Source organism: Castor canadensis, chromosome 6 (assembly GCF_047511655.1).
Source record: "Castor canadensis chromosome 6, mCasCan1.hap1v2, whole genome shotgun sequence".
Taxonomy (NCBI): Eukaryota; Metazoa; Chordata; class Mammalia; order Rodentia; family Castoridae; genus Castor; species Castor canadensis.
The window spans coordinates 171,464,395-171,476,419 of NC_133391.1; the positions used below are offsets into that span (position 1 = coordinate 171,464,395).

At 43.2% G+C, this 12,025-nt stretch overlaps 1 protein-coding gene across 4 annotated transcripts in view; it reads right to left on the minus strand.

Annotated features, from left to right (window-relative positions):
• Nucleotides 1-473: 473 nt before the first annotated feature.
• The window catches only part of Adcy2 (adenylate cyclase 2), a 370,478-nt gene continuing 358,926 nt past the window's right edge, over nucleotides 474-12,025 (minus strand). For all 4 annotated transcript variants that reach the window (XM_074077754.1, XM_074077756.1, XM_074077757.1 and 1 more), the window contains 3 exons: nucleotides 11,675-11,789; nucleotides 7,202-7,326; nucleotides 474-1,293 (listed from right to left, as the gene is read on the minus strand). In XM_074077754.1, the coding sequence (XP_073933855.1) occupies nucleotides 1,141-1,293; nucleotides 7,202-7,326; nucleotides 11,675-11,789 (393 nt within the window). In that variant the 3' untranslated portion in view covers nucleotides 474-1,140. The remainder of the gene's footprint in view (nucleotides 1,294-7,201; nucleotides 7,327-11,674; nucleotides 11,790-12,025) is intronic.

Genomic DNA, 12,025 nt, shown 5'->3' on the forward strand with positions numbered 1-12,025 from the left:
CAGCTTGTGGGGCTTAGCAGCTTCGCTCAGTTAGTTCAAGCTGTTGTGATGCCAAATTTACATAGCTGATCCCAGATTATTCTTATTCTTATGCAGCTTGAGTCTGCTAGCTCTAACAAAGTATTACTGTAGACAAGTGCCTAGTGTACAGAGGGGCTCTGTAGCTTGCACAGAATTTTTATTGAAATATTTTTTGCCTAAAAGTATTCTCAAAAGATAGCTAAATTTAAAAAAAAAAAACATTCGATACATTGAGCATCATTTCTTTCTTACCAGGGACTCCTGTTCTAATTATCTGTATAGCAAACTCTGCCCCAATGTGAATTATTCACAGGTATCTCAGTGCCCTTCTGCAGAGCTGTACCTGAAATGACTGTGTCAAAAGGGAGAATGATGGAAAGCAAACTTCCATTCTGCAGGAAACCACAGGAGAAAAAAAGAAAGGAAAGAGAAAAGATACAGGCACTGCAAACCAAAGTACATAAAACTTTTAATGAATTAACCTTACAAAAGACAAATGGCATCAAAACATCAGACGAGTTTGGTACAAAACTGGTTGTTGGCTGTGAGGACTAGTTCTGGTGATGAATGGCAATGTGCTGCTGTCACGAGGCACAACAGAGCAAGGTGACAAGAACCACAGGTCCCCGCAGAGGCCCGTGGATGACCACTGGCAATGAGACACACGGTCGGGTGAGCACAGACTCCACGTAGGGTGACGGAGTAAACTTATTCACAAATACTGTGGGTTTGAATATCAGACTAGTGGATGCACTTGGCGAGCTACCATATTTTCCAGAAAAGAACATGCACCAGAAGATAATATACACCCCCCAGTTTTATTGCCTTAAGAATTTGTGTTTGCTTCACCTCTCTCCTCTTTGCCAGTTCTCTGATTGCTTTACATCTGCGAGAGCTCCATTCTCCTCCTGCTTAGGAGTAAGCACAGTGCAAGTGGCAGGACATTCTGGGCACAAATCAGACACCAAACGGTATGCCACTGGGTCATACGAACTAGTCTGCAAAGGCTCCAGAGTATGGGACAGAGCACATACATCAAAATGAGGGAAAGGGTTGCAGTCAGAAAGTGCATGGTACCTTCCTGAAAGCACAATCTTCTTGCCAGAATGTGTGCCATTTTCAGGATGCCACATTACTCTGGGAAAGGGACCGCGACATCTCTGTGTTTACAAAGTACGTCTTCAGGTCCCCCTTTCCTTTCACATTGATTATTCCTCTACATGTGCATGTGTATCCGAGCGTCTGGAGGATGAGGCTTGTCTCTTCAGTAACCTGCGGGTCATGTGAACAGATGGGAAAGAGTAGTACAATGGTCAGTGAAACCCCACTTGAGTATAAGTTAAAAGAGCCAAAAAAGCTTCATGCTCTTGGATCCAGTAATTCTACTCCTGAGAAAAAGTAATCTGCAAGAAGAAAATAATTTTTAAAAGATATTATGTTTAATTCAGTGCTGGTATAGCAAAACACTGGTAATAGTCTAAAAAGTCAAGTGATTTCCAGGGCTAAGAGTACTATGGTACTACCATCCATGTGACATCACAGGTGACACAATATGTCAATCCACTTTCTGCAAGAAAAGAATTAAGCCTAGATGTGGGCTATGATTTCAACCACATGAAATTATGCATTCATGTAGAAGAGGCTGGAAAAAAGAGAGTAAGTCATAACAACGAACTGCTGGAATTTAGGATGAAAGTCACAAATCATCATCAATGTCATTTCATGAAATACTAAGAAATATTAATAAGACTTTTAATGTAGATGGAGAAAATGCCCCAAGAAGCACAACTGACTCCTGCAATGGCCTCGTTATTCACGTGTAGTGCACATGAAGTGACCTAAAACTGAAGGACTAGGATTTTCACTAGCATTGACATGAGCACGGTGCTCAGTCCAGTCTCCAAGGTGCCCTCACTCCACTGCACTGACAGGGGGTGCCCCTTGTAACCCACGTGTGTGCCAATACTTGTCATCTCCTGCCATACGTGCTGAGGTGGACTCCAGCTGCAGAATCAGGTTCAGGTCCTGTGGTCAGTGACATTTCCCAGTGGGACAGCCTCATTCTCGGAGTGGAAGATGGATCACCCTGTGCTCTGCCTTGCACTGTCTCAGTTGCGGTGCACTGTGCTCTCCTTAGGAGACCATGATGGACCAAAACCCAGTCTACCTGGGGTCCTTCTACTTGGGTATCAGAGAGGCCTGCTGCAAATGGCATTCTCTCAGACAGAGAATGGGTGAGGTGCACAGATGTGGCCTAAGAGTGAAGCCTCAGCTGCACAGGCTGGGGGAGGTTGCAGCTGTCAGGAGCCTGGGCCTCCATCTAGACTCTCCTGGGAAAGTGTGTGGGTCTTGAGCAAGGGAAAGAGCAGTTCATTTTCCCAGAAATCCCTGGTAATGCTGTCTGGGAACCATGTGAGAAAGTCACGAAGAAGGGATCTCCTCTCACTTCCTCTGAGAAGGCCCTAAACTTTGACACCACAATGGCACCTACGGGACCTGACCACTCAGGCATGTAAATGGTATTCCTGAGCTGGACAGGTTTGGCACAGTTGTGGACAACACAACCCAGCAGTGTTCTAACACGCTTTTCATTTTGGTGTGGACACTTCCTGAAGGTACAGTTCAATGGTAGGAACTGGGTAGAGGCCATGGCAACAGCAATGGTGCTGAAGGGCTGAGAGAAAGCTCAAAGGCAGACCTGTCCTTGGGGCAGAGGTGGAGACACAGCGAAGCCTTGGGGCACTGTGTGCTGCATGGCAATACCAATTATTATTGCTCTGGACCTGGGGGAAGTCTGGCTGGGTCACTGAGAGGGTATTCTATGATGTCATTTGAGCTTTGAGGCTAGAAAATATAGTAAGAGTGGAGCGCTCATAGCTAAAAGAGTGTGTTCCTCATGCCTAGGAGCAACTTTCAACAGTCTTGGCATCATTTTTGACTTTTGCTGATGTCTCACTAATGCTTTTGCACATAAATAGAAAGGAGAAGTCATTGAAGCTTCAGTGAGCTGCACTGCCAGGAGAAGGAAACCTGCCCAGTGCACATGTCCAGCCGCTGAGCTCAGTGTACACACAGTCTGCAAACATCCTTCACTTTCCACAGGCAGTAAGTGACTTGTCTTGGTTCTTCCCAAATCAGAGTACATGGTGTGGTCCAGGCGTCCAACAAGTACTGCATCACACGTAGTGTTTGTTAGGTGGCTAAGTCACTTCAGACTGACTGGTGGGGGACTTATAACCTCATTTGTTGCTGTTGATATTTATCCCAAGTGCTGCAAAATTGCCTGGAGAGGTATTAAGCATAGTAAAATGAAAAATAACCTAAATGTTCTGGGTGTGTGGTGGCCCACACCCATACCAAGAGAAAGTGTGTCCTTGAGTTCTTGGTAGGGCATGCCTCTCTCCCCCACACAGAGAACATCCTGGGCTGGCCAGGCTTACTGGAGCTTCCCTGGGTATTGGCAATGGCTTACAGTGCTCATGCAGAAAGCTCAGCAGCCTTGGTGCCATCAGGGCACTGTTAGACTAGACTGCCAAGACTTAGGACACCTCCTTGATGAGCTGCTGGGAAGTCCCCACAGATGATGACCATAGCTGCAGTCCCCAGTCAGAGGAGCCTCATCCGTCAGCCTGCTAGGGGGAGGGGAGGTGACGGCGGCAGATGCTCTGAGCTCACTCTGAGGTCATAACCTGAGCAGAGCCAGCAACGTCTTTCCTTTGGCAATGGCCTGCTCTGGGGAGAGCCTGGGAGACTGCCCCTTCTTATCCTGTTAATGTTTCTTCTTTATCTCTGCCTTCTCTTTGCTGCACTTTTGCTAATATCACAGTCACTACTGACTGACTGATAATCTGAATGGAAGAAGGTAAATACTCAGAAGTAATCTTTGCTCTATTCCATACAGAACTCAAAACTATCCTTCAGAAAGGCCACTGTAATATAATCGTTTTGCGATGGACAAGGTAGGATAGGATGAGAGAGAGGTGGGTAAGTAGAGGTTGAATGAAAAATTCATTCTTGATGATGATAGCGTGGGTGGTGTTTTACACAGTAAGGAAGGACTGGACAAAACTATCACAACCTTACGAGGCAAAGTCATTTGGGAGCCTTAGCCAAGCTGAAGGACACAGCCCAGGAACTCATCAAGATGCCTGAAGAAGACAGCCATGAGAAAGCCCATTTTACATGTACGGAGACTTTCACACCTTTATTTCATAGTTTTTCAGTGGGGGGGGTAGTACTGGCATCTGAAATTTGAGGACTTGTGAGGTAGGTGCTCTACCACCTGAGCCATGCCCCTAATCCTTTTTTACTTTAGCTATTTTTCAGGTAGGGTCTTATGTTTTTGCCTAGGGCCAAATTCAGACCAAGATCTTCCTACCCATGGCCTCCCACATAACTGGGATGACGGGCATGTGCCACCATGCCCGGCTTATTGATTGAGATGGCTCTTGCTAACTTTGCCCAAGTTGGCCTCAAACAGTTATCCTCCAGATCACCACCTTCCAAATAGTTGGGGTTACAGGCATGAGTGAGCCACCACACCGGACCTTATTTAATATTCTTATTTGCCACTTAGCAGTAATTTATCTTCCAGAATGCAACATAGCTGGTGAGGTGTGAAAGTACTGCCTTTTGAGTTCAGCATGCACATATACACATGTGTGTGTGATACACACATTCTTTTCATTTAGAGAGCTCAGCCCTTCTTGCTGGGTGTTGGAGGCTGGCATCTGATGACCAGCTCACTGGTGTGTTTGTTCACTGGAAGGAAGATTGGTTTTCACAATCTAGCAATAAAACTAGAATTCTGAAGAAGACAAGGAAGGACGACAAACCTGAGGTATTCCTAGACTCTTCAGAGAAACACCTTTTTTGTTACTAGATGGACTTATTCCTCTGAGTGTGAGTGTGTAGGGGGGCACAACTTGGTGTGCCATATGTCACTATGGTGGCATTCTTTAGGATTACTTCTCCAGGATTAATCAAATTCTGTAGCTTATTAAACACATCAAATGGATTTGAGTATGGGGTAGAGGAGTCACAATGGAATTTTATTCATCTACAAAGAAGAAGGAGATTTTGTCATTCGCAGGTAAATGGATGGAACTGGAGAGCATCATCTTAAGCGAAGTTAGCCAGGCTCAGAACGGATTATAGACCCAAAACAAATGCAGTAATATTATTGGACATGGGTCATACTTGGGAGGGATAGGGAAAGGGAAGGAAACCTAAAACTTGAATGTGTTTGATGTCTCACTATATTAAAGTGAGTATAGTAATCTTAAACTGGCAGAGGCCACTATGGGAAGGAAGGTGACCGGGAAGTAGTGAGAGGTCTGGTAAAGATGAACCAATGTGGGTTCTAATACACATGTGCATTGAAGCAATGCTAGGAATCTCTCTGTATGGGTATTTTCATCTCAGACTAGCAAAAGTGCTATGTTTTTCTTATTATCTCTTATCATTTCTATGCAACAGAACTGGAGAACAAGAGGGCAGATTAGGTTCTGCCTGGAAACAGCGTGGGAGGGATGGGAAGATAACCCAAATAATGTATACAAATATAAGTAAATGTAAAAATGATAAAATAAAGTAAAAAAAGACTTTCTCAATAAAGTATAAGAAATATCTAAAAAAAAAAAAAAGAAAGAATATCTAGCTACAATTTACACAAAATTTCTAAAGCTTGGGAACAGATTTGTCTTGTTCACAGATGTAATATTACCAAAGCATACAATGTACTTCTGGTGTGATGGCACACTTTCTCCACCTGTTGTTCTACTTCTTGAGTTCTTTCTCCCTCTTTCATTCAAATACTGGATTGAATGGCAGACTCCCATTTCTCCCCATGTAACACCATACCCTTCCTTCTTCATTTGCTCCCATAAATGTCCAAAGAGCATTTATCCTCATCTGGCAGCCATTCTCTAGCCATGCCAGGTTTCAATCTTCTCTCTTCACCACCATGCCTACACTACCCTTCGTCCACCTGCTCCTTCTCCCTGCTTTCTTCCTGTGGACCTTGCCTATACTAACCATGGTTTTTGAAGGCACCCTTGAACTCATTTCCTGAGCAGCTCTGTCGACTCACTTTATGTCACCTGAAAAGTTTATTGCACATGTGGGCTCCATTTCTGCATCTCGAACTCCTGTCTCACAGATGATGGAGCCTTCCTTCATCACAGACTAGAGGAAGTCTGCATGTTTGTGATCACACGCTGTGATTACTGACAGGTAACTGTTGTGAGAGCATAGTGACTGACATGCTCACTGCTCCCACCACAGTGCTAGTTCAGCACGTGGGAAGAGCAGAAATGGTTGGTGAATGAGTTAAAAACAGACTTGATAGGGCAGGTTACCTCTGAGTGGCCTCCCTTCCTTCACTTTCCTACTCTCCCTTGATCCTTTCGTACTTCTGTCTCACATTGACCACTAGGGATAGTTTCAGTATGATTCCTATCACAGAATTTTTTTCCTTTTATCTTTTCAGCAGCTTTAAATACTGTTTTTTAAGAATATGATTAGTGCCCTTGTAATTATAGTTACTTTAAACATGGCTGGAATTGATTTAATGAGCAATGGGAATATTAACATGAAATAATTTATCTTTTCTCCAGTTTTGTTAATTTGTCAGATCTTTCCTTTTCTTCCCTTGAGTGGATTCCAGAGCTTTCGGGTCATTTCTAGCTCCAAATCCCAGTGTTAGGGTGATTTAGTTCTGCCATTTCATGTCAAGCTCATTTTCATTCCTCACTTCTTCCCAGCCATCTCCTTCTTTCCCCCTCCAGCTCAACACCTCTCCTTTGTTGAAAGGCGGGGTTAGAGATGAGTAGATTATGTGTGCTTTGACCTCTGGTCCCTGCAGCATCTTCCAGGTGCTGGGGAAGGAGGAGGAGCAGGAGTACCCTGTACTTAATGCTCTGGGCTGGCACATGGCCAGGTAGATTGTGGCTGGATCAGAGGATTTATTTCACAAGTGCAATTGCTTTTACATTATTAGCTTTTTGGTGGTTGTTGCTTTTAACAGTTATTACAGAAACTAACATTTCTACAATAAAAAGATTTAAGTTAATTCCAAGGTTTAGTTTTTCTAAAAAATTCATTTTTATCATTATTGTGGTACTTATGATGGTTTCCGAGAGGACAGGCCTGGCTGAGGTGACAAAGCAGTGTGCCTTACCTGGATTTTGTCCAACACTCCAGTGCTGTCCATCCTGCTGGCTACATTGACAGTGTTGCCCCAGATATCATATTGTGGCTTCTGGGCCCCAATGACACCGGCTATTACAGGTCCATGGTTAATACCTGTGAGACGGCAGAGCTGGGTTAGCAAGACTGAACTGCAGTGACTGTGCTCAACAGGACAGCTTTAGGAGATGGTTCCTGAGTCATCATTATTAACAAAACACTTGCCCAACACGTGAGCCTTGCAGCAATGACAATAATCCCTGTGCCTGTATTGTCTCAAAAATGCTACACTGTTTGCACTTGTTTGTCCATGTTTTCCTTCTAGTTCAGGATTCATGTTTGTACATCCATTTATCGTCATTCTATAATAACATAAAACTGAGAAACTAAACATAATAATATAATTGATTTTCTATGTTGCTATAGAATCTTAGGCAAGCAATAATTGTTATACTGTTTTGTAAATTTTGAAATATACACATTTCAATTCCAATAGGTATACTGAACGGATGTATTGCACTTAATTTGCCATTGTGTCACTGTTGGACATTTTGCCAAAATGACAAACACAATGAAAACCCCCACAGCTACACTAATACAGCCCTTGTGACTTCTGTGTACTATGCACACATAGCTTCAAACTGTCCAGCATCTTGACCAGGTGGATCATGCTAACATCACTTCTGCTTTCCAACTTAGGAAGCAGAGGGAGGCACCATCACACAGACAGCAGACAGAGGAGGCAGAACACAAAGCCAGGCTCCATGGTCCCAGCTTCTGACAACTCCACTTACCCATCTCCATCACCAGCTTACTGTGCACATGGCTTTTTCCCACTTACAGGCTTGCTGCTTTAAACACCATCCCATGGAGAGTTTATGGAGTTCAAGGTGCTTCCCATTGCTAAACTGCTCTGTGGTGGGCTCCCCTAATTTGTGCTACTGCTAGTAAGGAATTTTAGCCAGGTCTTAAAAAAAAAACATCTAATGTGTATAATAAAAGTGTTTGATGGAAGTTAAACTTGAGGAAGTTTTTCACTGAGGAAATGACTGGCCACTTTTAACATATAACTGGGAAAGGGTGAACAGTTAGAAGTGAGAGGACAGAGGTTTCCAGGATGGGTAGGGAGGGCAAGGAGGAGGAGGCTGGCTTAGGTCACCCTTTGGGAGGAGGTGACACAGCATGGTCTACAGTTCACCTCTGCCAGTTTTTGCTGCTTGGGCTCTTGTTCCGTTGAAGTTGGGCTCTCCTGCTCTGCATTCATCAGAGTGAAGAAAATTGGCCTGCTGGGGCCTAAGTCTCCTCACTAGTTGTGATTCTCTAACAAGACTAAATCAAAAGGTCACCGTAGAAATTCATGAAGTCACCTCTCTCTGGTCCAGTTTGCCAGTTCTTGCATGGGAGGACAGATTTCTTAGAATCTTGGGGTATGTGGACTTTAAATGATACCTTCCCAGATAACCAGGCACTCTGAGAAACCACCAAACAACTGCAGTTATTTAAAGTAACTGCAATCATGAAATCCTGGTTATTGCATGTTTACATTTGGGGTCAGATGTGCTTTGACACAGGATGGGATGTGGAGATGGCATATGCCATCAGTAGCCAGCTGAAGCCTCAAAAGTCACATGAATGCCTCTAATAGAACAGAGGGCAAGCCTGGTATCATCTCCAGCCCAGTTCAAAGGATGGGATGATTCCTTGTCTCAGGAACTCAATTCAAATTCACAGACCCACAGCTGTTACGGAAGTGGTGTGAAGGAAGACCATAGAACTGGAGTCATGGAGATCCACTGATCATTCCCCTACATTTTCTCCTGGATCCAAGCCCCCATCCTTGCTGCATTAGTCCAACTGTATTGATTAATGATCATATTTCTGAGAGATTTAATTTATGACTATTGACTTCATTAGTGAAATATTTTAGGCAAATTTCCCTCATTGCAATGGAAAGTTAGGCTTGGAAACAAAGTCCAAATACTATTCCATAAAATTTTACAGGTACAAGAGAGGGGAGAAATACATTCCCCTTTGCTTTTGTGGAGTACTTAATGAAAGTCAATTCTGCTTTAGACAACTCAAATTACTTATTCCAGCACTATCACATGCATCAGCACACTCAGGAGTCAGGTCTGGATGCTGGCCTGTGATTCCGCACACTCATATCCTGCTGGATGCTGCAGACCCCAGCTTGAAAAGCAGCCCCAGGGAACCGTGAGAGCCTGGACTGGCTACCGCTGGCAATGGGACCATCTTTACTTGATTGCACTTTTGATTAACCAGCCGATTCTCCAGCTCGGCATGCAGAAAAGGATGCTCAGCAAACTGCTGCTATTTGTGCCATCACTTTTTGGTGGCAAATATTTATTCTCCCTCATTCTTACTTGTGAACTGCCATCGATGGCACCATGTGCTGAGGTCTAGCAGGAAAACCACTTCAAAGGAGAGGCTGAGGGTTTGGGGAAGGGAAGACTCAAGGTCAAGTGAACATTGGGTTAGGCTTCCTGAGAAGTCTACAGCACTAATATGTGGGCTGCATAGAGATATTATTTCAACAAACACAAGTTAACAGAGGTCATTCGTTGCTCATTTTAATTTGGAAAATTAGAGTATAGATCAAGAAAACTGCCTTGGATGTAGCACAAGTGGCCGTCAAAGAATTGTCCTGTTCCCATGCTACAGCTCAGGGGAGGGTCATTTTGGTTCATATATATTTGACAATGAAGAATATCATTTGTCCTTCAATATGCTTTTTCATTTCTTTAAAAGGAGGGTGCTATGGTTTAGATATAGTTTCAATGTGTTCCCAAGGGTTCATGTGTTAAAAGTTTGGTCCTCAGCGTGGTGATGTAAGGTGGAGGAACCTTTAGGAGTTGGTCAGTGAAAGGTAATTAGGGAAGTGCAGTCCTTGGAAAGGATTATTGCTTGTCTTTGGACTGAGTTCCCTTCAGAGGGAGTTGTAGTAAAAGAGCAAGCCTGACCCTTGAATCTCTCTCCAGCATCCTGTCTGGCCATGTGACAAGTCTCACCCACACTCCCACAGTGGTGCCATCCACCATGTTGTAATGAAATTATAAGGCCCTCACCATAGGCCAAATGGATGCAGCCTTCTGCTCGTCTACTTTCAGCCTCCCAAACTGTACGCTAAGCAAATGTTCATAATTGCCCACCTTTGGGTATAATGTCATAGTAACAGGGAAGGACTAACACAGAGAGACAATATAAAACTTCAGTTATACCATTTCTGAAGCTTTCCAAACAATGTAGAAGCTCTAGATCAAAGAGACATGCTTGATGTGGTCAGCAGGGTGCCCAGGGTGGTGTCCTGCCCACCGTCCTACCTCACCTCTGTATTTGGTAGAGCCCTGACAAAAGTTTGCTGTGCACAGAGGTGAGAAAGTCTAAAGGAAAAAGAAATGCTTGGGAACTGATAGCTAATAGCACATGCAGAGGTATGAATCTCATTTGCTAAAGAATATAAAGTATTTCTGGGTTTTTAAATTCAGATCACATGCATAGCAAAGGAAGAAAATAGCTTTAAATGTCTAGATTTTTTAAAAGTTGAAATCTGTATGCAAAAGAAAGTTAAAAACCATACAGATGGAAGGTGTCACAAGAACTACTCTTATGTGGACTTTCAGAAGAAGCAACATGTATTGCCAAGAAACCTATAAAATTGTCATGAATGCCTGCAGACAACTGTGCATACATTACAGGGCAGCTGTATGCTAACTTCATGCTTCAAAAAGCACTTTTTTTGAAATAAGAATTTGTCAAAGGCAAGTAATCATGAAACATGATAAAATATGAACTTAAAGTTTGCTAAGAACTTATTAGAAACCAGGAAATCTTTTTTCAGTGAAGTAAAGGTTACTATTTTTTATAATAAAGAAAGTTGGTTTTCGCCCTAAGACTAGAAGAAAATCTGATATGCTGCAGCTATTTTAGAATCTGGTACATAATTTGGTGTTCTTGTAGGTTGTGACTCTGGGAACATGGGGCTGGATTTCAATAGTTCTAATGCACATTAGAATTTAATTACACTTTTATATTTGAAATCTGGATATATCTTATGGTTAGAGACAGGTCATTGGTAACAGTCTATAAAATAACGGAGCAGCTTTCAATTGATAACTCCCAGTAAATCAGTGACTCCCGGTCTTGTAAATGGGACCTTGACTGGACAGACAGGGGCTGTTGGAAGCTCATGCCGCACTTGATAAGTCATATGTCTACAGTTTGGCACCAACCAATGGGGCTATTTTTTTCCAGTTTGAACCAGAGTACTTCAGGGGCTCAGTGCTTCTCTGAGCCCCTTCATCTGTAACCTAATCCTGCTACCCTAAAGATGCAGTTTCAATTATACTACTCCAACATCATCAGGGTTATCAGTGGTTACAGGGACCTTATTCTTTATCCCACACCTTCACTATAGCTGAAACTCCAATCTGTTTGCACAACATACCCACTCTCAGTTTGAAGTCATTGAAGGAGTGCTTGTTGATGGCATCCAGTTTTGCCACAAGGGCAAAAGCAAACTCCACCATGGTGCCTATGTGCATGTATTGACGTTCAGGCTCCTACAAGAGAGAAAATGTGTGCAGACTGGGTTAGAGCTCACAAATTAGAAGACATGTCTCAGTCACAAACCAGTGCTTCATTCTAAAGGGAAGACTCACAAATGAAAAAATGTTTTAGAACAGTCAAGTGTCATTTTGAGGAAGTATTATATCTTAGTTCATTGTTGGTTCCAAAGGCATAAACGTCTAGTAGAGATTGGCTTAATCTATTATACACCTTCAGGCAGAAGTGCCTT